At 46.1% G+C, this 27,958-nt stretch overlaps 1 protein-coding gene across 1 annotated transcript in view; it reads right to left on the bottom strand.

Moving 5' to 3' along the window:
- Positions 1-6,895: 6,895 nt before the first annotated feature.
- The window catches only part of Abat (4-aminobutyrate aminotransferase), a 35,171-nt gene continuing 14,108 nt past the window's right edge, over positions 6,896-27,958 (bottom strand). Inside the window, exons 5-14 of the mRNA XM_051181393.1 lie at positions 22,696-22,776; positions 21,767-21,859; positions 20,585-20,647; positions 18,559-18,622; positions 16,998-17,146; positions 14,491-14,628; positions 12,116-12,283; positions 9,617-9,763; positions 8,720-8,831; positions 6,896-7,120 (exon numbers count right to left, since the gene is read on the bottom strand). Coding sequence (XP_051037350.1) covers positions 6,999-7,120; positions 8,720-8,831; positions 9,617-9,763; positions 12,116-12,283; positions 14,491-14,628; positions 16,998-17,146; positions 18,559-18,622; positions 20,585-20,647; positions 21,767-21,859; positions 22,696-22,776 — 1,137 coding nt within the window. The 3' untranslated portion in view covers positions 6,896-6,998. The remainder of the gene's footprint in view (positions 7,121-8,719; positions 8,832-9,616; positions 9,764-12,115; positions 12,284-14,490; positions 14,629-16,997; positions 17,147-18,558; positions 18,623-20,584; positions 20,648-21,766; positions 21,860-22,695; positions 22,777-27,958) is intronic.

Below are 27,958 nucleotides of genomic sequence, written 5' to 3'. Positions count from 1 at the left end.
ATGGCTGGCCTGGAACTTGTGCTGTAAACCAAGGTGCCCTCAAACGAGGTGAACCTCCTGCTTCCCAAGTGCTGGGTTATAGGACTGTACTACCAAGCCTGGCAAAGAGCAGTGCTAAAGGAATCATCACTACCAGATACCTACCTACCACTTGACAAGAAATTAGCATATGACTTTGTTTAAAAACAAAAAAGGTTGTATTTTTGTTTTTAATTGTGTGAGTGTGCACACGTGAGTGCAACGCATAAGGAAATCAAAAGGGGGCATCAGATCACCTGGAGCTGGAGTTTTAGGCAGTTGTAAGCCACCCTATGTGGCTGTTGGAATCTATACTCAGGCCCTCTGGAAGAGCAGTACACAGTCTTAACCAAGAAGCCATCTCCATAGTCCCTTAATCTTGATTTTCAAGATGAGATCTTGCAATGTAGCTCAGGCTAACCTCAAACTCGCAGTCTTGCAACCTCAGCCTCCTGAGTTGTTGAGATTACACTTTTGAGCCACCACATCCAACTTACATGATGTTTTAGAAAGCTTTAGTCAATATTCTAGCTTCATTTCTGTTGTTGGGACAAAATAGCCCTGAAAAAGCAATTTAGGGGAGAAGGAGTTTGTTTTTGCTTGCATTTCCAGGTTACAAATCATTGCTGTTGGGAAGTCGAAGTGGCAGGGACATGAAGCCGCTGATGACATTACATCCACAGTCAAGAGCAGAGATAAGTGAGTGGGTACATGCTCAGTTGTTTGCTTTTGCTCAGCTCTGTCTGTGTCTCTACTCTTGTACAGTCCAGGATATTCTGCCTAGGGAGTGGTGCTGCCTACAGAGTGCCTGGGCCATTCCATATCGACTAACTTAACACAGCCTCCTACAGACATGCTCACAGGCTGACTCAATGTAGAGTTTCTCACTGAGATTCTTCTCAGGTGATTCTAGGTTCTGTCAAACTGACAATTACAGGTACCAGGGACTGGAGAGATGGTCCAGCAGTTGGGAACATTGGTTGTTCTTCCAGAGGATCTGGGTTCAGTTCCTAGCACTCACATAACATCTTACAACCATCTGTAACTTCAGCCCCAGGGGATGCAACACCCTCTTCCATCCTCTGTGGACATCGTACACACATGGTGCACAGACATACATATAAATAAAGCACTCATACACATAAAAATAAAAAAAGTATTTTAAAAGTTAAGCTACCATCACAACCAACCACTGTCCATGGTGGGGAACCTCAGAGAACATGGGGTGAAGCTTCACTCTATTCTCTATTACTTCCTACCTGGAAGTTTGGGTCATTTGTACAAACTTGAGCCTTTGTTTCTTCACTTGTGAAGATAACAGCTGAATCTTTTTTTGGGACAGCTAATGACCAGCTTACAGGGACAACTCGTAGGATAGTGACTCTTAGCCCAATGAGGCTTAGAGCCCTGAGGTGGCTCAGGTCACCCAGCTGGAAAGCAGCTGAGCTGGGTCATTCTCCTGACTTGTTTTGTCTTACCAGTGGGGACAATGGATAGAATGTAAGAGGCAGCGAGTTTTTAGAGAATCTGTGGGCTGGGGCTGGGGCTAGGGCTGAGCAGGTAGAGTGCTTGTCTAGCATACAAGACTCTTAGGCTAGCACAATATAAAACCTATCATGGTGGTGCTCACCTGTAATCTCAGCACTTGAGGTGTAGGGGCAGGTTAAAGTTCAAGATTGTCTTCAGCTCTACAGCATGTTTGAGACCGTGTAATTCATGAAAATCTTTTTTTTTTTTTTGAGGCACCTGACCTCAAGCTGTGTACTCACACTGACGGTGTCTAGTTCACCCTGATTTCCCAAGGTTGGCTGCCAGACAGTCTGCCCTCAGTCACTACTGAGTTGACTGTATGCATGTATCCACATGTGTTTTTCTCCCCCCACACTGTCTTTTATATATGGTATATATAAAATCCAGGCTCCTAAGATGCCTGATGCTAGGCATGGTGTATATACCCATAATCCCAGTGCCTGAGAGGTGGAGGCAGAACCATCCATCTCCAGGTCAAGACCAGTCTGGAATACATTGCTAGAGTAGGCCAAGCAGGTATACACAATGATACTCTGCCTAGACTCTCTCGTGTGTCAAAAAATAGGCACACAAAAATATATACCTCATATGTTCTTTAGGGAAATTTCAAAACACCTAGAATTTTCTTGACAGTGGATATTAAAAATGATCATTAGAATATTATTGCTATTAGTTATGATTGTTTGAAAAACACATTTAATATAGAGGAATACAGGCTGGAGAGATGGTTCAGCAGTTCAGAGCACTGGCTGCCCTTCCAGAGGACCCAGGTTCAATTTTCACCACTTACATGGTGACTCTCAATGGTCTGTAACTCCAGTTCCAAGGGATGGGGCCCCCTCTTCTGGCCTTTGAGGGCACTGTATGAAAGTACCCCCAAAGATTTACATGCAAGTTAAACACCCATACACATAAAAAATAAAATGAAAAAGTTAAATATTAAGATAAAAATTGCCTTCTGGGCCAGGCATGGTAGCATACACCTTTAGTGTTAGCATTTGGGAGGCCGAGGCAGGTGGATGTGAGTGTGAGGGCAGCCTGGTCTACCTAATCAGTGATAGTCCTGCCAGGACTACATAGTGAGACACTGTCTCAAAAATAAATAGGTAAATAAATAAGTATATACATAAATTGCTGCCCTCTAACCCTGTTGCTTCTCTGATGTGCTGGGTGCCATGTGTAGGTCACAGGCTATTGTGACACTGTTGGTCACTAATGACTATCCCAGTACCTCTATTCTTCAGGCACCCAGGAGTTTAAAAAAAGATCTGTATTTTTTTAAGGTGTGTGTTTTGCTGATATGTGTCTGTGTATCGTGTGCATGCCTGGTGTCCTTGGAGGCCAGTTGAGGACTTACAAGTGGCTGTAAGCTGCCATGTGAATGCTGGGAACAAAAACTGGGTCCTCTGCAAGAGCATCAAGTGCTATTAACCTCTGAACCATTGCTCCAGCCCCAGGAATTCTTTTTAAAAAGTCCTTTTATTTTAAATTATGTATATACATGTGCAGCTGAATGTGGGTGTGCACATGTGAATGTAGATACCCATGGAGCCCAGAAAAGAGCATCAGATCACTTGTCGCTGGACCGACAGGTGCATGGGTGCTAGGAACTGGTCTTGGGTCCTCTGCAAAATTAACTGCTGAGCCATTTCTCCAATCCCAACTTGCTAAGGAGTTTTTCTGAAAGCATCTTGGATGATTCTACTGTGCCAAACTCTCAGCAGCTCCCTCACTCTCATAGGAAGCCTGCCCCCCAGTGTGATGCAGAGGGCCTTCAAGGATGCAAGCAGCACTGCCCCTTCCACTGATTTCCCATGTCACCTCACCTCATCTCCCTGAGACCTAGCAACACTGACCTCAGAGACATCGCCTGCTCTCTTCTGTCATCTGCTCAGTTACTGCAACATCCCAGGCTTGGCTTCCCACCTGCCTGATCCCAGGTGTCCTGTGGCTGTTTCCACTGGATTGAAGCAGCCCCTTACAGACAGAAGGAAGCTTGGGAGCCGAGAGTCTTGGGGTCCTCTCCTTTGATTGGTGTTTGAACACTTGGTTTCCAGCTGGTGGCACTATTGTGGAATCATCAGGAGGAAGTGGGGTTTTGGGGTGGCTGGGGGTTTTCTGGCCTAGTTCCACTCTGTCTGCTACTTGCGTCCTGACTGAGGAAGCAGTACCTTGCCCTCCAGTGGCCATGCCTTCTACACCATGATGGAACATATCACTTCTTAAACTTCAAACTGAAATAGACCCTTTCTCCTTAAGTTTCCTGGAGTGCAGGAGGAAAGTAAGGAGTACAGAAATCCACAAGACTCACAATACCATGAGATTACATAAACCCTTGCTCAAGGAGAGGAGACTCTTGAGTGGAGCTTTGATGACACAGCTTTTCAGAGTGGTCACCTATGGGCTTTTGTGTAATGCAGCTGTGTGAGTCCCCCATGCTCGTACAAGCAACCAGTAAGTGACCACTAAGTAACCAGTAAGTTGATTGGTTCACCATGCTGGACTTGGATGGAATCGTCGATCTGCCATTGCCGAATGTGGGGCAAACCCCCAGAAAAAGCCCACATTGACTCTGATGTTTCCATTATAAACATTTTCTTTTAATTTAAGAATACTGATTAACACAGGAAACAGATTTAATTCATAAAATTGTGCACATGGTCACCAGTTACACCGTGACATGTTAGTTTCCTCATCACTTATTGGCACTGTTGACAATTACTGTAAACAAGATCACTTGGTCTTCGTGAGTCTGCGATACTCGCTAGCTGTGGTTTTCTACAGGGAGCTGATATATATATGCATATAGATAGATAGGTACAGATCTAGTAATTAGTACATTAATGTGCACAATTTTGCATGGTTACTGAGCATCATTAAAAATTATAAAAAGAATCACCCATTTATAATAAAAAGGGAAGATGTGCTAAGATTCACTAGTACTGGGCCTTGTTTTCTGCAAAATTGACACGACAGGCTAGAGACGTTTACTAAACTCTACTATACTAATGCATGATGGATGTACATCCAGACCTGCACAGAAGCGCCTCTTTGTGGGTTCTGCCTCAGGCAGAAGCCTGCCCACCAGGCTTCCTGGGTTTTCACTAACCTTTTCTAGTTTCTATCATCTTGAGTTTTGTGGAAAATACTTTTCCTTAGAATTCTTTCAGCTAATGTCCAAAGACAATGTCTCAGGTCAAAAACTTGGTAAATGGCTTAAATTTTGTTTGTTTAAAATGAGAAGAACCAACCCCAGGCGAGGGGTGAACAATACATCTGGAGATGACTTTCTAGAAACAGTTTCATTCTCAGTCAACAGCACCTCTTGTGGCAAGAAAATGAAATATCTGCCACTCCCTCCACTAAAGAGAGTGATTTCTACTTGTGTCCTAGCTTAAAACCCCTTTGGATGCTCGCTAAGGACCTGACCAGTGTCCGCATGTGCTGCCATGGTTCTCAGGAGGAAGCATGCTTAGATGAATTAGGGTTTGGCCTGCACTTTCCTTGTTTGTCAAATAAGACCTTGAACCTTGGGATATTTTGGGTGGGGTCTGGTTCCCTAGGGAAAGGGCTGAGGTTATGAACAAATGTGCCTCTGCACATGCCTTCCCCTTTCTTCACTCTTCCTTGCTTTGTTTGTGCTTGACTAACCTCCTCATTCTGGAGAATTCTGCTCAAACACTCCTTTCCCCTTGAAGGCTTCTTGGACTTACTAATATCCAGAAACCCTTGCTAGAGCACTTGCCACTCTGACTTCAACATTAGGTCTGTGGTCCCCAAGAGAGTGGGAGTCCCCTGGGAGCAGGGACTTTGTCTCATTTCATGTTTTCTTCCTGGTACTCAGCACAGGGCCTGGAAGAGCACAAATATTTCATGAAAGTTGGATTAGTGAATAAATTATTGATGCAGAAATAAACATACTGGTGACTGAAACCTTACAGGGAGGGAGGCAGACCCTGTCGCATATATAGTTGTGGGAATGATCTTAAACACGGCTATGAAAAGAGGTGTCGGAGTCTCAGATCGCAGGGTGAACATGGATCTGCTGTTTCCATTAAGCATGTCAGTGCTTTTCATTTTCAAGGTAAGGAAATTGATGGTCATGCCTAAGGAAGCATGGGAGTTAGGTCTTTGGATGATTCAAGAGCAAAGGGCTGAACTGGGAACCCTAGTGTACCCTTTTCCAGACAGTCAACCAGGGCATCAGCATGCAAAGCGGCTCTTGGAAGAAAACAAACTAGCCCCCTGCAGTCTCCTGTGAAACACTGCCTCTCTGAAGGATGAGGGGCCTCTCAGGTCAGGTCAGTTCTAAGATCATCATGCCTCTGGCTGAGATGCTGGAGCCTGCATAAACATTGACTGCCAGCTGAGGGTAAGCCGCACACTCAGGAAGGTCCAGGCTCTCGGGGTGGGGTGGGGGAGTGGGGAAATCCAAGAACACCATCATGACCCAGCAGCTGCTTTTCTTTTCTTATGCTATTATAATGAACACATTGCCTTTAACAAGAAGTCTAGCTGTGGTCCCTTGGGATGAACAGCCCTGCTCTGGAGAGGAGGGAAGGTGGATGAGTGGAAGCTGGACTATGAAGTTCCCAGGATGAGGGGTCACAGGTCAGAGGCCCTGGGATGAAATGAAGGGGCTCTGCTGCTCATGTTCCTCAGCTCACGCTCCAGAGGCAACTTCAGCTCCCATGTGTCCCCTGGATGCTCAGGATGTAGTTTCCTTCTCTTGGGTCAAGACTGACACAGGGTGGATGGAGAATGTTGCCTACTGATCCCACTCAGAGATCCTCTAGGAGCACAGGTCATTCAAGGACAGAAGTCACAGGCCAAGGATGGCACCAGAGGCACAGAGCTGAATGGATCTTGGTGTTGAGGATACCAGGAGTCCCTCCTCTCCTCTAGACACACTCCTCTCTCCCTACTTGTCATCTTTCTGAGAACCATCCAGACCCTTCCTAAGTCATGAGTGGGGCATGGAGCTAGGGATTTGGTGAGAAGCAAGGACAGTTTGTTCATGAAGGACAAGAGGACACCAGTATCTCTGATCCCAAGACAGGATACTTGAGATAGACTGAGACCCAAGGATCCTGCCCACCTGCCTCAGAGCAGGTGCAATGGCCTTGGGTGGCTTATAAGAAACTGGTTGGTCCAGGGTTGACAAAAATATGGCCTCATGGCCTTTCCTAAGACTGTCCAAGGCTTACACAGAACTTAAGGGCTTTAACCAATTGGCACCAGGAGTTCTGCAGGGAGGAAACTCAAACCCAGGTCCTCCCTACCTGCTCGCTCCTCCACAACCACTGAACAATGAGCCTGCCCCACAAATGACCCTTCAGTTTACGCATTCGCCTCTGATAAACTTTTAAGTGAAAATATGAATTAGGCAAACTAATCAAGTTGACACCATTGAGATCAGGCTTTCTCTGAATGTCACGGGGATGGCTTCTTTACTTGAAGTCTGCTAAGATGTCACTGAAAATATTGAGAAACAGGTGAGCGTGGTGATCCCTGAAGACCAGCGTGGGACGGAAACGGATGGATTTGTCACCACAGCCCCCCAATACCACACCTGGAAGAAGAACAGATTAGGTTAGGAGTAGGAGTTGCTAGGGCTACATTTGGGAGACTTGGAGGGCAAGTGGGTAATGTCACCGTCCTTGACTGTCCTGACCTTCACTATTCATCTCTCCCTTCTCCCTTCTCTCACCCACCCTCTTCTTTCTTTCCCTCCTAATCATAATTTGTGTGTGTGTGTGTGTGTGTGTGTGTGTGTGTGTGTGTGTTTAAGAGAAGGTCTCATCATGTAGCCCTGGCTGTCCTAGAACTTGCTAGGTAGTCCAGGCTGGCCTTGAATTCACAGAGATCTGCCTGCCTGGGGATAAAGGCATGTGCCACCAGGCCCAGCTCTCCTAACTTTGAATGTCAGCTCTCCTCCTCCTACTGGGTGGGATGGTAGAGAAATCTCAAGGTAAAAGTTCCTCCTTGCCAGAAACTCATGGTGCACTGCAGTAAGAAAATAGATAAATAAATACATTCCAAAAGCATATGCAGAAGGGGCTGAGCCATAATGCAGAAGGACGGGCACTGCTGGTTTTCAAGGGGTTTCATTGTGTGTCTGGGTAGACTTGCCTGGGTTGCTCATTATCTTTGCAATTATTTTTTCCCATTTTAAAAAGGAGGCTGAGCTAGGCATGATAGCACATGCCTGTGATTCCAGCACTTGAGACGTGGAAGCAGAAGGATTCCAAGTTCTAGGCCGAGGGTACACAACGATACCCTATCTTAAAATATAAATAAGTAAAAAGTTAAAAGCTAGGCTTAGTGGAGCATGCCTATAACCCGGCTACTCAGGAGGCTTGTGAAGGAGGACTGTAGGTCCAAAGTAAGTCTGAATTATATGGAGAATTCAAGGCTACTCTGGCCAAATTAGGGAGACTTTTGGCTCCAAATTAAAAGGTGGCAGGGGTGGAGGGGTGGGTAGGGATGAAGTGGTTCAACATATAAAGCACTTATCATGGAAGCCAATTGGCCTGAATTTAATCTTTGGAACCCACATAAAGGGAGAACTGACCCCATGAAGTTGTCTTCTGATCTCCATGTGTGCAGCATGATACTTGGACACACACACACACACACACACACACACACACACACACACACACACACACCCCACAGATGTAATAAGAATTTTTCTTAAAGGAAAAATAAAGGTGGTGGGCAGGCTGTAGTGGTAGCTAGCTGAGCGGCACAACACTTGTCTTATAGCATGTGTAAATCTGTAGCTTTGATTTCCAGAACTACAATAAATAAATAAACAAAAAACAACAACAACAAAAACCCAGCTAACGGTTCTGTCCTTTGGGGCTGCTGCAGGAACTCCAAAAGAAGGCACCAGAAAGGGTGGAGCTCAGTGGTAGGGCTTGGCCAGCCTGTCTGAGGCCCTGGGTTCGCTCCTCAGCACGGAATATAATAAGCATTTTAAGTCACCCTCAATCAGCTTCATAGCAAGTGTGAAGTGAGCCTGGGACACATGGCACTCTGCCCCAAAATACAGACGCTCAGGTGAGAGGAATAAATTCCACCAGTAAATTTTCTTTTGAGCAAAGCTTGGCATCCACACCTATAGCCTGATGAGATGGCTAAGTTCAGCCTCTTCTGCCCCCTTTACCTTTGTTTCTGGCGATCAGAATGAGTTTATTCCGTATGGATTCATCTGGGGTGTCAAAGGAGCAAAAGGTGCCTCGTCCTCTCACTCTGCTGATGACCTGGGGGTACCGGGCCTAGAAAAGGAAGACAAACTGAGATGAGAGCTTGTTACCTGGGTACCCACTGGTGCTGCCACGCCCACACAGCTTTTATGTGGATGCTGGGGAGCGGAGCCTCCTCTCTAGCCCTGTTTGTGAGAGAGGCTCAGTCTACAGCCTTTGCTGGCATAGAACTTTCGCTGTGGACCGGGATGCTCTCCCACTTCCCTTCTCTCTGTCTTTTCAGAACTGAGCTCATTGGCATTCGATTCAGGCTTCCCACATGCCTTATTTTCTATATTGATGATTTGTTGAAATATTAGTATTCTGGACATCAGATAGGTTAAGTAAAACATACTAAAAGTAATGTTACCTATTCCAATTTGCTTTTCATCTGGCTTCTATGATATTTAAAATTATGTCCGTGAGCCCGGCATCGTACCACACATCTGTAATCCCAGGATTTGGAGGTAGAGGAAGGAGGAAGGGGAATTCAAAGTCATCTTTGATACATATCACATTCAAGGCCAGCCTGGGCTACATGAAAATAATGTAATAAGTATAATAAAAATAAAGCAATTACATATGTGTCTTGCAACATGGGCAGTGCAGAGGGGGGAATTATGGCTACAGGAGCATTACAGGGAGAATCTTCTCAAACGAATGTTTGAATTTGGTGTAAGAGATAATGAGGGACCAGGGTTGGGGTTGAGATGGAAGAATGAGGCTACCTGTTTTTGCACATGCCAAGGCCTGGGAACCTGAAAGCATGGCTAGCTGAGAACTGGGGGCAGCAAGCAGTGCAGGGCTGAGACAGGTACCTGGAGATCCAGCAGCCCTGTGAGCAGGGTCTGCCCGGCATGGGTCACGTTGCTGAGCAGGTCCTCCCGCTTGATGATGTTGATGACCTCGGCCAGCAGCAGGTTCTTGGAGGGGTCTCCCAGCCAGGTATTGAAGATCCGGTAAGGCTAGAATGAGAGAGGAGGTCGATCAGAAGGGCTGTCACAACAGAACACCCCTAGGCACACCTTTCCCTGCCTCTCTTTTTCATTTCAGCCCTTTACTCTGCTTGTTCAGACATGACTGTGCAGGTCTCTACGTGAGTCTCTCATTGCCCAGGAGAGAAACTCAGTTACTTAACAACCCTTAGCTAGTGGTGACTATTTGCCATTTGAGGAATGAATGATTCTACTTGAAGTTTCTAACCCTCCCTTGCATTTCCTGCAAAAAATTGTATATGCCCCTACACATATGTGTACAAACATGCATGTGTGCTCATATGAACCCACATGTGCCTATACATACACATACACAGTATGAGGTGGCTCAAACCAGGTCAATTGTCATCCACCTGGGGTAAACCTAGCTGAGGAGCAAAGTTGTTCCTCAGGAGCTGTCCATCTTATTTTTAATATTGATTTATTTTTTGAGATAGGGTCTCCCCTAACGCTGTAGCCTACTGATTTGGAGGGCTGGCTAGCCAGCAAGTCCCAGGAAGCTTCCTGCCTCTGCTTCCTCAGCAGTGCTGGGATGACAAGCTTGTACCAGGTGTTGGGACTCAAACTCATGTCTCATGCTTGCATGGCAGGCAGTTCACTGCCTGAGCCATTTCTCCAGGACCTACACCTTTTCATCTCCCAAAGAGGAGAGAAACTGAACTGACAAACATCCCAAGGGCTGGGAGGGTAACATTGCTTAGCTCATCGAAGTTATCCAGTGACAACCGTACAGGCTGGCACTATCGAGAGAGATCTGGTTGTCACATACCCTGGGAAGTCTTTTCGGCCCAGAAAAATCAAGATGACTGTTCCTTAACTGCAGTGGTACATCACTCAATAAAGGCAATGATCTGAGAGACGCAATGTTAAGTGATTTCATTATTGTGCAAACATTCTTAGACAAACTAAAATGCCGTTATAGTGTCACAGACAATTCAGTCTCGGGGGATGCACTGTGGTATGTACACCCACTGTTGGCTGAAACCTTGTTATGTGGTGAACAGCTGCCCTACAGTCTTCATTTTATGTAGCAGGAAGCCTAGGTACAGAAAGGTTAGACGGCCCTAGTGATAGCAAATGTGTCTCATTGGTGGTGGTACTGGGATTGCATCATGGTCTGCTGACTCTTAAACATGATCTACTTTTCTCATCCATGAATCCTTACAGTGGCAATGTTGCCAACTAAAACACTTGCCAGCCTCTCTTACCATGTGGACTGGCCGCATGCCCAGGTTTAAGCTACATGTTAGGAATAAAAGACATAGGCCTAAGAGCTGGCTCAGCAGTTAAGAGCCTTCTTCTGGATTGGATCAGAGTTCCCTGCTTAGCACTCCCAGTGGGTGGCTGTCAAGCACCTGAAACTCCAGCTCCAGGGTTCTGAAGCTCTCTTCTGCCCTCTGCTGGCAGCAGCATGCACATACATAACAATTAAACTGTGTGTGGGGGCAGGCAGGCAGGAGGGGGGGCGTTCTGTGAAGGCTGTTAAAGATAAAAAGAGGCCTCTTTTTTCTTCTTTTCTTTTCCCTTAGCACAGATTAAAATTGAGATATGAAGCAGCCCTGAGGGTAAACTACCCATAGGAATGATGCAAGGATTTTAAGGATTTTGGACTCTTGAAAGCTGTGTGTGTGTGTGTGTGTGTGTGTGTGTGTGTGTGTGTTTATATGCACACATGAAAATTTGTAGTGTATATGTATGGCTAACAGGTGGGCTCTGTGAGATTCTTGACTGTCACTAATGGGCTCAGACCTTGGAGGGTGCTGTGTTTTAAATGTAAAAATGTCCCCATAAATTTTGTGGAACCTTTAAGGAGTGTGTCCTTGCTGGAGCAAGTGGGCATTGGATCCACCTTAAGGCTTTATTGTCCAGAGCCACTTACCCTGTCTCTGTTTCCTGACCATAAGTGCACTGTGACCCATCACCTCCTGCTCTTGTCACATGCCTCCAGTCATGATGTATTCCATCCCTCCAACTTGTAAGCCCAAACTCTTCCTTAAAATGTTTTTACTGGGTTCTGGACCATGGCAATGAGAAACCTCTGCCATAGTTACTTTTCTCATTTGCTTGCCTTCTATGCCTGGCCTGCCATCAGTAAAGCATTACAGAGATAATACGAGGCTCCTTGGTTAGATTGTTGTGTAAACTAAGGAACCACCAGAATGGGACAGGCACAAAGCATCCATTCTAGAGCAGCAGCTACTGACCTTATTACTGCACGTGACACTGAAGGAACCTCTGTGCCACCCAGGGCCCCTTGGTTCCTTAGGTATGTAAGAGAACAGCCATGGGATCTGAACAAGCAGAGAAAGCCAGGATACTCACAGCACTTGGCCGGAACTCCTCCTTGTGGAAGAAGCCCCCGGTCATCATCTTCTTGCTGAAGGACATTACATCGGCTGGGTCGTCCAAGCCCCAGTGCTCGTGGGCCCAGAACTTGCCTGTACAGCCTCCTCCAGTCTGAACTTCGTCTACCAGGAAGGCACAGCCATGCTGCTTCGAGAACAGGGTAAGGAGAAACAAACACAGGTTAGCCTCCAGGGACCCCCAGCCAAGCTGCAGCCCAGCTGTGTGCCCCACCCTTGTGCTAGAAACTGCAAAGCCAAGCCCCATTTCCCAGCTATGCAGACCAAAACAGAACAGTCTGGATCAGAGCTGCATCTGAACATACCCTAGAACTGCCCAGATACAACAAAACCAGAACATGGAAGACTCCCCACCCAGTCTCAGAGCTCTGCTGCATGTGGCTGCTGTGGCTCGTGGACTTGACTGATAGAAGGCAATATGTACAAGCTTGAAGCTGAGAAGCCACCTCCTTCACAGCAGCATTACCTAGATTCACCGATTCCCTATGTGTGTGAGCTGGCTCATGTCCCATGTGTCTTATCTATGAACTGACTGGTTTGACGTGTCCACTCTACATATACCTATTACCATGCGAACATGAACTTTCCCCTATAAGCTCCTATGGAGAGCATTTGGTCTCCTGCCAGGGTGCTACTAGGATGTTGTGGAAACTTTAGAAGTGGGGAGATGTAGCTGGAGGAAATAGGTCACTGGAAGGTGGGTCTTTGGAAGCACGGTTAGAGTATCTCTTGGTCACTTCCTGTCTCATTCTGTGTTTCCTCTCAGCTACGATGTGAATGTTGCTGTCGCATGTTTCGGCTGCCATGGTGATCTGCCAAGCATGTGGGGCCAGACAACTATGGAGCAAAGTCAGTCTTTCCTCTGGGGGGGGAGCTTATTCTGTTTAAATCAAGCAATTTGGTTACAGTGACAAAAAGCTAATGCATACAATTCCCAATCCATTAATTAAAGAGTTGATGTTGCCACTGCACCTTTTACATCTGCTGCCAACAGACCACAATGGACTGAAAGACAAGGCAAGTTCCAGAAAGAGAAAGCAGGAGGTTGTGGCCATCTTAGGGATCTCCTCACTGAAAAAGTCCCAGTGCATTGGATGGTCTTATGTCTACTTGACACATAAACTACAGTTATCTGAAAGGTGGGGACCTTAATTGAGGAAATGTCTCCATAAGAGCTGACTATAGAGCATTTTCTTAACTAGTGATTGATGGGGGGGCAGGGCCAGGCCCATTGTGGGTGGGACCAACCCTGGGCAGGTGGTTCTGAGTTCTATTAAGAAAGTAAGCTGAGCAAGCCAGTAAGCAGCACCCCTCTGCGGCCTCTGGCATCAGCTCCTGTCTCCAGGTTCCAGCCCTGTGTGAGTTCCTTCCTGACTTTCTTCAATGATGGACAGTGATGTGGAAGCTTAAGCCAAATAAACCCTTTCCTCCCCAACTTGCTTTTCAGTCATGGTGTTTTGTAGCAGCAATAGAAACCCTAACTAAGGCACCAGACTAAAACAGTAGTTTGGGGGATGGAGTGATAGCTCCATGGTTCCAGAGCACTGGTTGCTCTTCCCTAGGACCCTGGTTTGATTCCTAGCACCCACATGGCAGCTCACAACTGTCTGTAACTCCAGTTTCAGGGGATCTGATTAATTCTTCTGGTCCCTGTAGGCACTGCATGCATATGCTGCACAGACATACATGCAGGCAAAACACTATGCACATACAGTAAAATAAATTAATTAAAAGAAAAACAAAACACCTCAACCACAAACAAACAAAAACTCCCAGTACTTTGGAAGCTGGTTTTTGTTTTTGTTTTTTAATTTTTTTGTTAGGTTCTCACTCTGTAACCCAGTCTGATCTTAAACTTTCTATAACTCAGAATAGCCTTGAACCTGTGATAATCCTCCTTGCCACAGCCTGAGTGCTAGCATTGTAGGCTTGAGCCATCATGTCCCATAAAACTTGTTTTTCTTCAGTGCTGAGGACTGAACCCATACCTTCCTTGTGCATGCTACACAAGTGCTTTACCAATGGACTGCAATTCCAGCCCCAGAGGCTGATTCAGCAAACTTACTTTAAACAAGATTCACCCATGCTTCCCAGCTCAAGCTTGCCTCCACCTCAGATGGAACACGGGGCTCTGTGCAAGCTAGGTAAACCTGTCCCATGGAGCTTTACCCCAGTACCAAGCCCAACTTCTATGCCCTCAATAAGGCCAGTCCATTTCTGCACACATATAAGTTTTCATGGACTCCAAAGCAGAAGTGGAACCAACTTTTTGCTCTGGGAACTGAACTCAGAAATCCCTGTGATCTTGTCCAGCCTCGTTTCAGGCACTCTAACCTTCCGGGCGATGTCTCTCAGCTTCCGAAAGAAGTCATCTGATGCATGGTTGTCTCCGCCCTCGGACTGGATGGGCTCAACGATGATTCCAGCCACTGTTCTCTTCTTTTTCCGGTACTTCACAATCAGATCTTCTACCTAAATCCAGAAGGGGAGAAGGAGTTGCTCACAGATGGGCCGGAAGAGTAGATTCCATGGATGAGCACGGGGGGGGGGGGGCCTCTGGGAACCCCTTGAAATTACACTGAAGTGTGTCTGTGGCATTTCCCATGACAAGTGTGGGGCCTGTTAGGAGTCACACTCTGTACAGGCTGGCTTCAGATTTGTTATGTAGTACCTGGTGGTGCACACCTTTGATCCCAGCACTCAGGAGGCAGAGTTCAAGGACTGCCTGGTCTGCAGAGTGAGCTCTAGACTAGCCAGGGTAACAGAGAGAAAACTTGTCTTAAATTTTTATTTATTTTTGTTTTATGTGGCCAAGTGTGGACATGTATTTTATACTCTCCTACCTCTACCCCCAAATTCTAGAATTACAGGCATATGCCACCATGCCAGGCTCTGTAAGTGGGCATATTTGAGTAAGCTACTGAAAAGGTGGGTGTGGCCACTACTCTAAGCATGTCACTGTTGTTGTATCTGCTGTGCTGTTATTGCTCTTTCTGCTTGTGTGTGTGGCTCATGGGAAGACATTTGAGAAGCTGTTGCAAACTCATCTGTAGCAAAAGCTGACTGTAGCACTGTGGCTGGGTGTTGTGTGGGCAGAACACTTAGACTGACTGGAGAAGATGGCCCAGGGTGATAAGACATCCCTGGTTGGGACGAGAGTGTACTGAGTCATAAAATGGAGTGAATTAAATGCTGGAATGACTGAGCCGCATGATCTGTAACTCTCACACTGTTACAGCTGATGTAAAAACATAAACAAATGATGATACATAAGAAAGGTACCCAAGTGTCTCCTAGTAGGTCTATATTTGAACTCTTGTTCTGAAGCAGATATTATAGATAGTGAACAAACAACACTATCATCGTTTACTCTTTGTTTAATAAATATTAAAAACAAATAAAAATTAAAAACAAAATAAAGCCTATGACTTGAGGAGTTTTTATGCAGATCACACAGCGTTCCAGGGGATTAGTATGAAAAACAATTTTTCTGGGTGTTTGTGGCACACACCTTTAATCCCAGTACTTGGGAGACAGAAGCAGGTGGATCTCTGTGAGTTTGAGGCCAGTCTGGTCTACAGAGCAATTTCCAGGACAGGTTCCAAAGCTACAGAGAAACCCTGTCTCAAAAACAAAAATAAAAACAAAAACAAAACAAAATAAAACAAAACACCAAAACAAAACCCCCCAAAATAATGTAAAACAATTTCACCAATATTTTAAAATTATAATTAAATGTTGAGACCACATTTTGTACTAAACTCAATAAAATACTATGTCTCACTCCTGGAACCCCAGCACTGGTGAGGCTGAGGCAGCAGGATTTCTCTAAGTCTGAAGCCAGCCTGTGCTAAACAGTAAGTTCCAGGACAGCTTGATTAGAATCTGAGAGTATCTCAAGAAACAAATAAAAGATACTACTAAAATAAATTTTATTTACTTCTATTTATTTATGAAGACAGGGTCTCATATATTCTAGGATGGCCTTGAATTCACTGTGTAGCTGAGAATGGTCTTGAATTTCTGATCCTCCTGACCATCTCTTATGCTCTGGGATTGTAGACATGCATCTCCATGCCTGATTTTATGTGGTGCTCAGGACTGAGTGTCAGGAAAACTTTTTCCTAACCTTGCTCCATCCTCGGTCCTTCTCTTATTTTTAAAGCTCTGGTAACTAAGAAGTCTATAGTTATCTGTGCTATGAGCCTGGAATATGGTCTTGTCTCTTTCATTTACTGCTAAATACCTACCGCTCGGTACTCTGTTTAGCACCCGGTAGGTGTTCAGTAAATCTTGGCTGAAAGTGGTGACACGTTTAAGAGGAAAGCCATCAGAGTTATTACCAATCCAATACTAAGCCGATATAGAGGATACGGTCATTGTTTCTCCACCAGTACAACTTCCTATGCTGTTCCATTTCCTACATGGGGTAGATCAAAGGTGGCTGTTTCTGGGGAAACGTAGCTGTGGCAAGTCCTTCTCATTCCTTCCTAGTGTGACCTCCAACGAAACTTAAAGAATCCCTAGATCTCAGGGGAAGAATGCTAACCAGAGGACCAGACCCATGGAACCCCTTTCTCCACCAGACATCCGTATTACTAAAATAAAGCTATTCTCTTTCATTTTGAAGTCACTTAAATTTGTCCCCAAAGAAATGGTGGAGAAATTAATACTAAAAGTGGGGATAAATGCTAGGTAACAGAACAATGCCTATTGTCTCTTCCTTTAAGGAACACTTGAAGCATGAGGTCTCCATGTCCTTACTTCTCCCTGAGGAGCACAACCCATGTCCTACATTTGTCTTCTTCTGGGCTCAGAAGAGACAGCTGGAAAGAAGTTACCTCTTCTAGGCAGCGGGCCTCCTCTTGCTGGTTGTCCTTCACGAACTCCTCCAGGGGGTATTTCAGCCGTGGGAATGGTGCAATGGGCCAGTCAAAGGAGGGGATGTCAATCTTGTGAATTGCTTTGGAGTGTGTGGTTGCTAAGCATCCTGAGCCCAGCAAAACAGAAGAACAGATAGTTGGCTTGGGCAGTAGCATAGAGTGACTTTGAAGAGGGCAGTAATGAACTCTTTAGCCCCATGCACGTGTGTGTGTGTGTGTGTGTGTGTGTGTGTGTGTGTGTGTGTGTGTGCATTTGCTTTATGATTTGTTGCAGATTAAACCTAGTTGCTGAAGAGGAGAAGAGTTCAAAATCCTTGCTTGGTGATTAAATGGCCTTGGAAAATTCCTCCCTTTGCTGGCCCATAATCCATATTTACAAACAGTCACAATCTGCATGGAACTGAAATGGAATTGATGGGTTACAGGAGGGATGGATGGGGCATTTTTATACTCTATGTTATTGTTGTTATTTTCTTAATGTGGATGTATAAATTATGTCATGTGAGAGTAATGCCTGAGGAGGCCAGTAAGGGCATGATATGCCCTAGAGATGGACTTATATATGTCTGAGAGCCACCTGACATGGGTGCTGGGAATCAAAACTTAGTCCTCTGAAGAGTATCACGCACTTACAATCACAGAGCCATCTTTCTAGCCCTTTATATTCTGTATTAGAAGATTATATTTGCCTTTCATGTTGGAGAAAGAAAGCTACAGTTACACAGTGTTTTTTCACAACTATTTTAAAACATTTTATTTTTCATGTATAAGTGTTTTGCATACATACATGCATAAGTGTTTCATGTATAAGTGTGTATGTGGACTGTGGGCTAGAGGAGGTCATCAGACCCTGGACCTGGAGTCACAGATGGTTATAAGCTGCCATGTGGTGGCTAGGAACTGAACCAGGTCCTTTCCAAGAGCAGCAAGTGCTCTTAACCACTGAGCCATCTTTTTAGCCCCCTCCTTATTCAAAATAAAAAAAAATCACGTTTATTTATTTATTGGGGTGGGTGAGTGTGTCAGTATGTGCACGGGAGAGTAGCATGACAAATGATGGGAGACTCATCTACCATATAGGTTCAGGGGATCACATTCATGCCAGCAAGTTTTGTACCTTTACCCACTGAGCCGTTTCAGCTGCCCTACATGTTCACATTGCTAATTGTTCCTTTGTTCTGAGTTAACCTTTGGCCTAGGTGGTGCTTAGGAAGGCTTGTGAGGCTCCCAGGCTTGAGAAATGTGAACACTGCTACACAGGGAGAGATAATAATGAGGAAAAAGTTCAGGAGGTGATATGGAGAGATACACAAACACCAGAATCTCGGAGAGGAGGCTGACCCCTGACCGGAGGACAATATGCCTTTGTTCTTACTCCCTGCAAAACCTACTGGCTAAAGATAGGAGGGGGAAGGCAGTACACACACTCTCCCTCTCTCTCTCTTAACCCCCTGTTTTCTCTTTAGCATCTGTGGTGACAGGTAGCATGAAGTCTCTGACACTACTGGTTCCTCCTTACCCATAGTCCTCCCGTGGAAAGCGCCCATGAAGGAGAGGATGCTGTAGTCGGGGCATCCAGGACTCTAGAATGAAAAAAATAATGCAGGCACCGGTCATTTACCGTGAGCACTAGGGACTGTGTGCTACTCAGCAGACCCAGATGAAGTCCATCAGAACTATGGTCCTTTCTGGTGTGTGTGTGTGGGGGGGCTGTGAACTAGATGTTAGCAGTTGTACCCAGCCTGCAGGCTTTCTGTTTTGTTTTGCATCCTTGTTCAGTCAACTTAAAAGTTACAGATTTAAAACAAAGAAGCTCCACATCACTGTCTGGGCTTCTGGCTTTCCACAAGGTCTGCCCCAGGTGACATTTTCCTATTTGGTGGCAGCCAGTGGCTGAGTGCACCACCAGTCCCTCTGCCTATTGGGTGCTGCAAACTGAGGGACTGGTTCTACAATTTCTCTGCTCCTCCAGCCTTCTCATGCTCCAGGCTGCCCTGGCTTCCACAGCCTAGTGCTGTGACACTGGCCTGAGACAGGAACTGAGCTGTGGCTCTCACTGAAAATGCACAATCACCAGGAATGACCAAGGTGTCTGAAGAGACTGGACAGGAAAAACAGTGGGAGGACGGACCCCACCTTCTCTCTCCTGATGTCAGGCAGCTGCTCACTTGGCTTCCAGAGGCTCAAGAATCTGGTGCACAGGTTCTAGCCCCTTCCCAGCTCCAAGCAGATGAGGTGGTCCCTATTTACTTCCTTTACAAAGTATTTATTTAATGTGCATGGGTATTTTGTCTGTGTGTCTGTGTACCACATGAATGCTTGGTGTCAAGGTGGTCAGAAGAAGGCATTGATCCCCTGGGTCTGTAGTCACAGATGGTGGTGAGCTGCCATGTAGGTGCTGAGACTCGAACCCGGGTTCCATGTGAGCGCTCTTAATTGCTGAGCTATCGCTCCAACCCCAGAGTTTTCATTCTTTACTCTCTATCCAGCGAGAGACTCCTAACAGGCTTCTGGCTCCCTTGTGGAGAACTGCTGCTGCCACCTCAGATGCCTTAGCCCTGGGCTCTGGGAGGTTGGAGGTCCCTGCAGCATTTTCCCAGAGAAAAGCTCCACAGTCTCCTCTCACACATCCCAGAATACTTTTTGCCACTATTTCCTTTATATATCCTGATTGTATATCTGTATATCTCCTGTATGGCCAAGCTAGGTTGGCAGCACAGGGTTGTAATCCCACAATACTCAGAAAGCAGATATATAGTGGGATCTCTGCACGATCGAGGCCTACAAGCTTCAGGTCAGCCTGGGCTTCATGGGAGCTGTGCTACAAAACACAACACAGCAAGAGAGCAACAGACACACATGATCAGGTACTAACAGTGAGGAATAAGGTCTAAAAATGTTGGTAGACCAAGCTGTTCTTGGACATTAAGTGAGGGTGAACCCCATCTGTGAATCCTTTCTGAATTTGGAAGCCCAACATTTAACTGTTTCTTTTTTTTTTTTTTTTTTTTTCATGCTTGGACAAAATAGGTGATATCCATCCTTTTCTGGTTATAATTCTATAAACACCAGTGGAAAACTCTAGTGCAGACATTTGTGCTGATGGTTTGGATTGTTCTACTTTGAGCAGACATTCATGGTTTCTGTAGACTGTCAAATTCAGGAAGTCACTCTGGGAAACTAATGGGCAATTAGGAAGAGTGCCGCTCAGCCTTGTACTAGCAAATAAACTCTGGGTGGCAAAGCACAGGGACTCCTAATTCAGAAGGCCATTCAACTAATGGCCAGGGCAGGTCCTGAAATAGGTGAGGGAATAGCCCCAGCTACACCTGCAAGATAATTACACGAGTGAGTGAGTGAGTGAGCGTGCGTGCGTGCGTGCGTGCGTGCGTGTGTGTGTGTGTGTGTGTGTGTGTGTGTGTGTTGGGGTTCCATGCCTGCCTGTGTGTGTGTTTGGTGAGTGGTGGGGTTTCAGGATCGAACTCAGGTTGTCAGGCTTGAAACTAAGTCTGTTTACTGAGCCACCTCCGAAACTCTGCACCTACCTGGTTGACCATGCAGGTCTCCAGCTCTTCTTTTGAAAAACCTCTCTGCCCTCGTTCTTTACTCTTCCAAAAGAGAACAGAGTAGAATTAGAGACATGCTGGGGTAAAAGGGGTCCCCTTCCTCCCACAGAGACACTTAATTCAGGCAGCCAGAGTATGTTCACAAAGGTTGATTTAATGTTCTATCATGACATGTCTAGATAGACACATGATACTAATTGAACTTGCGACAAAATAAATGCAAGCATTGCTACATGATCTATTAATATTTTATCAGCAGCAACCAGGGTTTGTTGAGATGGGACAGTTTATAACAGGAAAAATAAATAGTGACTATAACCCTCCTGGCAGGAAGGAAGATATTTGGCTGTTAGGCTATTGAAGCAATGGACCCCCACAAATTTGAAATCCCCCTGGGTTCTTATGTTATGAGAAAAAAAAAAAAAAAAGAGCTAAAGCCCAAGGGGTAAATTAGAGGAGGAAACCTGGCTCCTTAAGAAAGATTTACAAATTGTCAGAATCTTACAGGGTAGATTGGAGCTGAGACAATGGTGGGTGGGATCACATCCACAACTGTCCAGACTGCTTAGTTAAATAGATGTCTTCTACTTAAACCTAAGTCTCCTGTCCAAACCTGGAAGACAGACTTGATGTATGACCAGACCTCTTGTATTTGTTCTCTTCCTGATGTGGCCACATTGAATAAATCTCCACTTTTTGATTTTAACTATTAATTTGCCTCTTTAATTGATTTCTTGAGAACAGGTGGTTAAGCCTGCCCTGTGAGGCCCCACCCTAATAAATCCAGTAACATAACTACATTGACAGCAGGACCCAAGCCCTCTGTGCCACGTCAACCCGAGATGCTGGAAAGCTCCAACCAAGCTCTCTAGACCAGCACTTCTCACCCTGTGGATGAAGAGATCCTCACGGGGTCATCTAAAACCATCAGAAACATAGATAGGTGCATTATGATTCATAACAGCAGCACAATGATAGTTGTGAAGTAGAATGAAATAATTGTATGGTTGGGCATTCATAACATGAGGAACTGTATTAAAAGGTGTGCAGCATCAGGAAGGTTGAGAAGCACTGCTCTAGATTATATCCAAGTTGAACACTGGGGTATGAGGGATCAGAGTGGGGTGGGGTCAGTGTGGGTGCTCTTGCCCCAAAGCTTACCCGGTACCACATGAAGATGGTCTTGAATGCATTCTCATTGGAGCAGGAGCCACAGGCCATGGTGATGAGCTGGGACATGCCCTTGGGTGCCACCTGCAGAGGGAGCCCACTATGAGTAATTTGAACTCTTATTTCTATCCCTGGAGCTGAATCTCCCAGCACTGGTAGGAGGGTGAGAGAGGCAGTGAGGGAACCAGAGGTGCACCAGAAACAGCAGGTTGGAGGGGTGGGTTCAGTCTTTTCCAGGGTGGAGAAGCAGCCCAGGGAGATCTCTGAGGTTAGCAGAGAGGAAAGAAAGCAAGAGGAACTCCAGTGGAGCCTGGCCCAGTGTGCTCGTGTACACTCATCCATCTCAGCACCGGCTGGAAATACAAGTGACACTCTGTTGCAAGTTTTAAAAATATTTTTCTTGAGGGCTGGAGATGTGCTCAGTTGGTAGAGCACTATCTCAGCATGCACAAAGACCTGGGTTCAGAGTGTTGGCACACTACTGTAATAAGTAGATCCAGGAGGATCAAAAGTTCAACGCTATCCCGATAGCGAGTTTGAGGCTTGCCTGGGCTATTTAGATCATACATTTGAGGCCATTCTGGGCTATATGAGACCTGTTTATATACCCACACACAAAATTATTTATGAGAGAATCAGCTAAAAAAGCTGTCTTTTAGTCTTTTACCTCCTCCTTTTAGTGCTTGTTCCCTCTCTCCCTCCCTTCCTCTTTCCCTCCCCTCCCTCCCTCCCTGATTTTCTTCCTTTTGAGCCAGGTCTTATGTAGCCAGGCAGCTACTGCAGCAGCAGCCATCTGCCCACCCATCCTTCCTGGCTATGCATCTCATCCTTCCCTGACCTTGCCATGGGCATCTCTGAGGACAGACAGGCAGGCTGGAAGGTGGATTACAAACATGGGTGGGGTTATCCCCCAAACTCACCGACATCAAGGACTCTCGGAGTTTGTCTACAAAGTTATCTGGAGGCAGGATGCCCAAGGCAGGTCTGTTGATGAAAGTACTCTGTAAAAGAACAGCAGCAAATGCATCAGTTCTTGGGGTCCAACCCAGGCCCTCTTCCACATTATATAGTTGAGGGGGTCAAAAAGGCTATCTCTGGCACTGTAGGCTCATCGGTGTTATTTTAGTGTTTTGGTTTTTTATTTTATTTTTTGGGAGACCATGGCTCATATAGCACAGGCTGGCCTGGAATTCAACATTGTACCTTAATTTTAAAAGGTGGGGAGGGGCACCATAAATCCACAGCAGGGGCTGGAGAGCTGGATTCGTGGGTAAAGCACCATATAAAGGTGAGAACCTGAGTTCACATTCCCAGAACTCATTGAAAGTTGGATGTGCTAGTGAGCATCTGTTATCCCAGGGTCTCTATGTCAAGATGGGAAGCAGAGATGACAGAATCCTTAGATGCTCAGGCCAGTGGCCTGGAATGCACAACGGGGAACAAGATGGAAGATGGGAACTAATACCTGAGATTGCCCCCTCTGACCTCCACAAACGTGCTGTGGTGCACCCACCCTTGTAACACTCATAAGCATGCAGCTCTCTCTCTCTCTCTCTCTCTCTCTCTCTCTCTCTCTCTCTCTCTCATACACACACACACACACACACACACAACAGAGAGAGACTATGGTTGTGAGACTTCTAAATAAAATGGAGGTATGTTGGTGGAGCTGGCTAAATAATAGAGAAAAAAGCCAGACCATCATAAGTATCTTTACATCAATCATCCCGTCTCCCCTATGTTGATAGAGGTAGGTCCAGAGCATTAACTCCCTCTGCAAGGAAATCAACAGCATGAATGAATGCTGAACTGATGTTTGCTACTCACACCTGTTTGTCCAAAGGTGAGTCTGCCCTGCCCTGTGGCTGTTGGGAGGTCTGTAGGCCCAGGAAGACAGCATGAACATATTTCCAAAGAAAAGGGAAATGGGCATTGACTTTCGAATTCTGATAAAAATTTGTCTTCAAATGGTCTCTGGTTGAGGGATAGTATTGCAAGCCCCTAAGTGAGACAGGTGCCTTTAGGAGTAAAATCCCATATTAATACACCTTCAGGGGCTGGAGCCAAAAATCAGGGGGTAGAGAGCTTGCCTAGTAGGTAGAAAGTTCTGGGTTCCACTCAGCACCCCATACGTCATGAATGCTGGCATCCCTCTGTAACCCCAGAACTGGGGAGGTGGAGGCAGGAGGATAAAAAGTTCAAGGTCCCCCTCACAAAATGAATTTGAAGCCTGGCTACATGAGACCCTGTCTCAAAAATCCCCAAACAAAACAAAGTTAAAGTTATTAATGGTAAGTCACTTAAAACGAAGCCTCTGCGACTTTAGAACAGAAAGAGCACTCTGTGCCCATCTTTGCTTATGAGGGTTCAGGAGCACTCCAGGAGTGGTGACTTCCTACCTGTGGCCTTCCTCCTTGCCCCACTCTACCAGGAGGAAGTGATCCCAAAGAGCATGCAACAGTGAGACCAGGGAGGAAGCACGGTCCATTTGGTCACCTATGCCCTGGCAGTCACTGGACAGGGCCTTTCTGCATCCTTAAGATAACTTAAGATAACTGGTCAGATAAGCAGAGGTGTCATACTTTACAAAACCAGGGAGCTCGGGATAGTTCAGGATTTCAAGAGTAAAGATAGGGAAGCCAAGGACATAGTTGGAGGCTGACCAGGAGTCAAAGTTCTTTCCTTGTCTGGGTGCTGGATCTGGCCATCAAGCTAATGACCAAACATACCTGAGGTGGACTAAGGGGATTGCAATTCAGAGGACTCACCCTCAACACATACCACCAGGGCTGGTAACAACAGAGAGACGCTGCTCAAGGGACAAAAAGTGAGGTCACACGGAAGTGGGCCTGGATTATAAGAGGGATCATACTAAATACAACTTGGCATCTTGGCTTGGATTCTAGGGCACATCACAAAAGAAAAATACTGTGTAGACTGGGGAGTTCCAAGGGAAGTCTGTGGCTTGGCCCTGAGTAGCATTAACTTGTGTGTTATCATTTGGTAAGTGGCCTTAACTACAGGGGCAGCTGGAGAAAGGAGATTTACAGTTTGTTTGTAAATCAAAAAGTAGTTTCTTGCTATGGTTAAGAACATTTATTATAGCTGGGAAGTAATAGCTCATGCCTTTAATCCCAGCATTTGGAGGCAGAGGCAGAGGGATCCCTGAGTTTGAGGCCAGCCTGGTCTACAGGATAGCTAGGGCTGTTACACAGAGAAACCTTGTCTCGAAAAACAAACAAACAAACAAACAAAGAACATTTACTATAAGCTATGTGTTGGTGGTAAATGCATTTAATCCTAGCACTTGGGAGTCAGAGGCAGGTGAGTCTCTGAGTTTGAGGCCAGCCCGGTCTACAGAGTACGTTCCAAGACAGACAGGGCTACACAGAGAAACCATGTCTCAATAAAACCAAAAGGAAAAAAGAACACTTATTATAAAAAGTAGGTGTTGGGAAGGTTGTAGTGTAGATTCTTATCAAGCTTGGGCCAGCCTGGTACACACAGAGTGGTTGAGGCTAAGGATATTGCTCTGTTGGTAGGGTGCTCACCTACCATGCACAAAGCGCTGGGTTCCATGCCCAGCACTGCAGAAATCTAGCATGGTGGCTCATGCCAGCAATTGCAAGCATTGGGGAAGTAGAGGCAGGAAGCTCAGAATTTCAAGGCTGCCCTTAGCTACATAGGCAGGTTGAGGCCAGTCTAGATTCCAGGAGACCCTATGTCAGAAACACAAACAAACCAGAACAGACAAACGGAGGCTGTACTTGGATATAGAGACTTCTCAGACACTTGCCTCTCTTGGTCGTGATCAGATAATAAGTTCAATGCAAATCTAAATGCACTGGGGGAGACTCAGGACAGGGAGGCCCAGCAGTCATTCTCCTGGTGGCTTCAGGATATGGCTTGGGCCAGTAGAAAGTGGGGCAGATCCATACTTTTGTTGCTTTTCCTGCTTTATGACCCTTCCTTGGGGGACTAGGAGATGCAAAGGGGGCAGGAAGGATGAGAAGTATCACTGCCGAGGACCACAGAGGTCAGGCAATTTGTTCCAAGACACACAGGCAGGACTCCAGGGAGGGCTTGCTGGCTTCTGATGACATTCTGGGCCAGGCACTCCAGGCACCTCTGCTCAGAAATGCTAACGCTGGGCACACATTTGTTTGACACAACTGAAGACCTTGGTCTGTTGGCAGGGACCTTAAGAAGCATTTTTTTTTTTTTTTCTGGCTCTGACCTGCTCATGGGGCCTGTGAGAAATCAGGGACATGATGAGACCAGGGTGGAAGCAGAGGCTGCCATGGGCTGCGGGGAAGAGGCTCCTGGAGAGAGACAGGCTGGCTGGCAGCTTGATTGCCTATCTGGGCCCAGAAAGGATGTGGGGGCGGTGTTCTTGTTCGACAAAGCGTGGCATTAAGAGCAGAAGATATCTGGGACGTGGTGGCTGCAGAATCAAATGAGGACAGATTTCCAGAAGGCTTGCCACCAGCTTAGCTGTCTTTAAGTGCAGCAAGGGGAGAACTGGTGTGGCCTTGGGTAAGTCACCTAACATCTCTGAACTTCAGGGTTTTCATCTGTCAACGTAGGCACCTCTTGCCAGGTATTGGTAGAGAACCTTGAGGAGAGAAGGCACAGAGAGAGCACAGAAGAATGGTAGATCGGCCTGAATGTCACAGACTGCAAGTGTCTTACTTGGCCCTCCCTTTGCATCCATCCAAAGTGCAGGGAAGCCCATCTGCAGCTGTCGCTCATGGCCGTGTGATTATGCACAGGCTAGTCCAATACAGGGAAATGTATTGAGATGGCCCTAAAGACATTAGAACTGGAACCCAGATAGATGCAGGGGACAGTATGCATTTCTGCAGTGACATGAAATCACCGGTTTCACAGAGGTGCTATTGTGGCCCAAGTGGGTTAATAGGAAGCCAGGTATGATGTGAGACGATGAATCAGTGGGTAAAAATCTTGTTAGGCAAGCATGAGTACCAGAACCCAAGTACATGCTCGGTGGGCTTGGCAGTCCACCTGTCATTTAAGCCTTGAATGGTTTAGATGGGGGGGGGTGTCCCATAAAGCTGGGGAGGTGAAGGTGAGGACCAGCCCTTGCCTGGGTAACATGTGACAGGTATGTGGGGTAGGCAGGGAAGGTTCCTAAAGAACAGTTCATGTGGTTGCAAAAATCAGAATCCTTGGGCCTTGATGTCATGTGCTGTTGGGAAGACTGCCTCCGCAGGCAGCTGACACTGCAAATGTGTGTGACATGTTTGTTGACACATTCTCTCAGCACCAGCTGCCAAGGCATCTGGGATATGCATAAGTTTTAAAACAAAGCAGCTTTGATCGTAAACACATCCTCTGAGCCTTTTGGCTTCATTGGCCACCTTCTCAGGATTCCCCTCGTACCTGCTCAATTAACTGGAGGCAAGACTGTCCTCTAGTCCCTTCCAGGCAGGCCATGCCAACTGATCAAGGCTCTCTCAGCAGATCTTCAGTTCTGGGGATTAAAGGACTTTTTGGAACTGAGTCTTTTGTAGCCCAGGATAGCCTTGAATTTGTTATATAGCCAAGGGTGACATGGAACTTCTGATATTACTGCATCTACCTCCTGAGGGCTAGAAGTACAGTCATGCACCACACCCAGTTTGTACAGTGCCTGGGATCAAACTCAGGGCTTTGTGCAGGTTAGGCAAGCACTCTACCAATAGCTACATCCACAGCACAGTTAAGAGTGGAGTTCACTTCTTGATTAGGACTTGGCTTTTACTGTCCTTGCTTTCCTTTAGGGATTAAGTTTCCTGGCATGAGTAGGCAAGGATGTCCACCTCTGAGTCACACAGGAACTATGAAGTGATTGAGACCTCCATCCCACCTCAATGCTGGTGGGAAGGGAAATCAGGCCAGTAAGTTTGCAAACTGGCAAGATCTGCAGAAACAGAACATGAACATTCACCATGGCCACAATTCTGCTGCTAGCTCTGCTATAAAGATAACTCCTACAGCAGTTATCTTCTGGAGAGTCCCAACGTGGAACTATCTTCAGGAAGGTAGATAAACTGGTTGCTGTATATTCACACAGTCAATGCCATGAAACCATTGAAAGGACAGTTTCCTGCCCACAAGAGGTGGAGGATGAATGTCCACATGATTTTTTTGAGAAAAATAATCAGACATGATAAAGAGTAT

The sequence above is a fragment of the Phodopus roborovskii genome, unplaced genomic scaffold, assembly GCF_943737965.1.
Source record: "Phodopus roborovskii unplaced genomic scaffold, PHOROB, whole genome shotgun sequence".
Lineage (NCBI taxonomy): Eukaryota > Metazoa > Chordata > Mammalia > Rodentia > Cricetidae > Phodopus > Phodopus roborovskii.
Note: the sequence above shows the minus strand (reverse complement) of the source record. Positions and strands in the feature narration are given on the sequence as shown.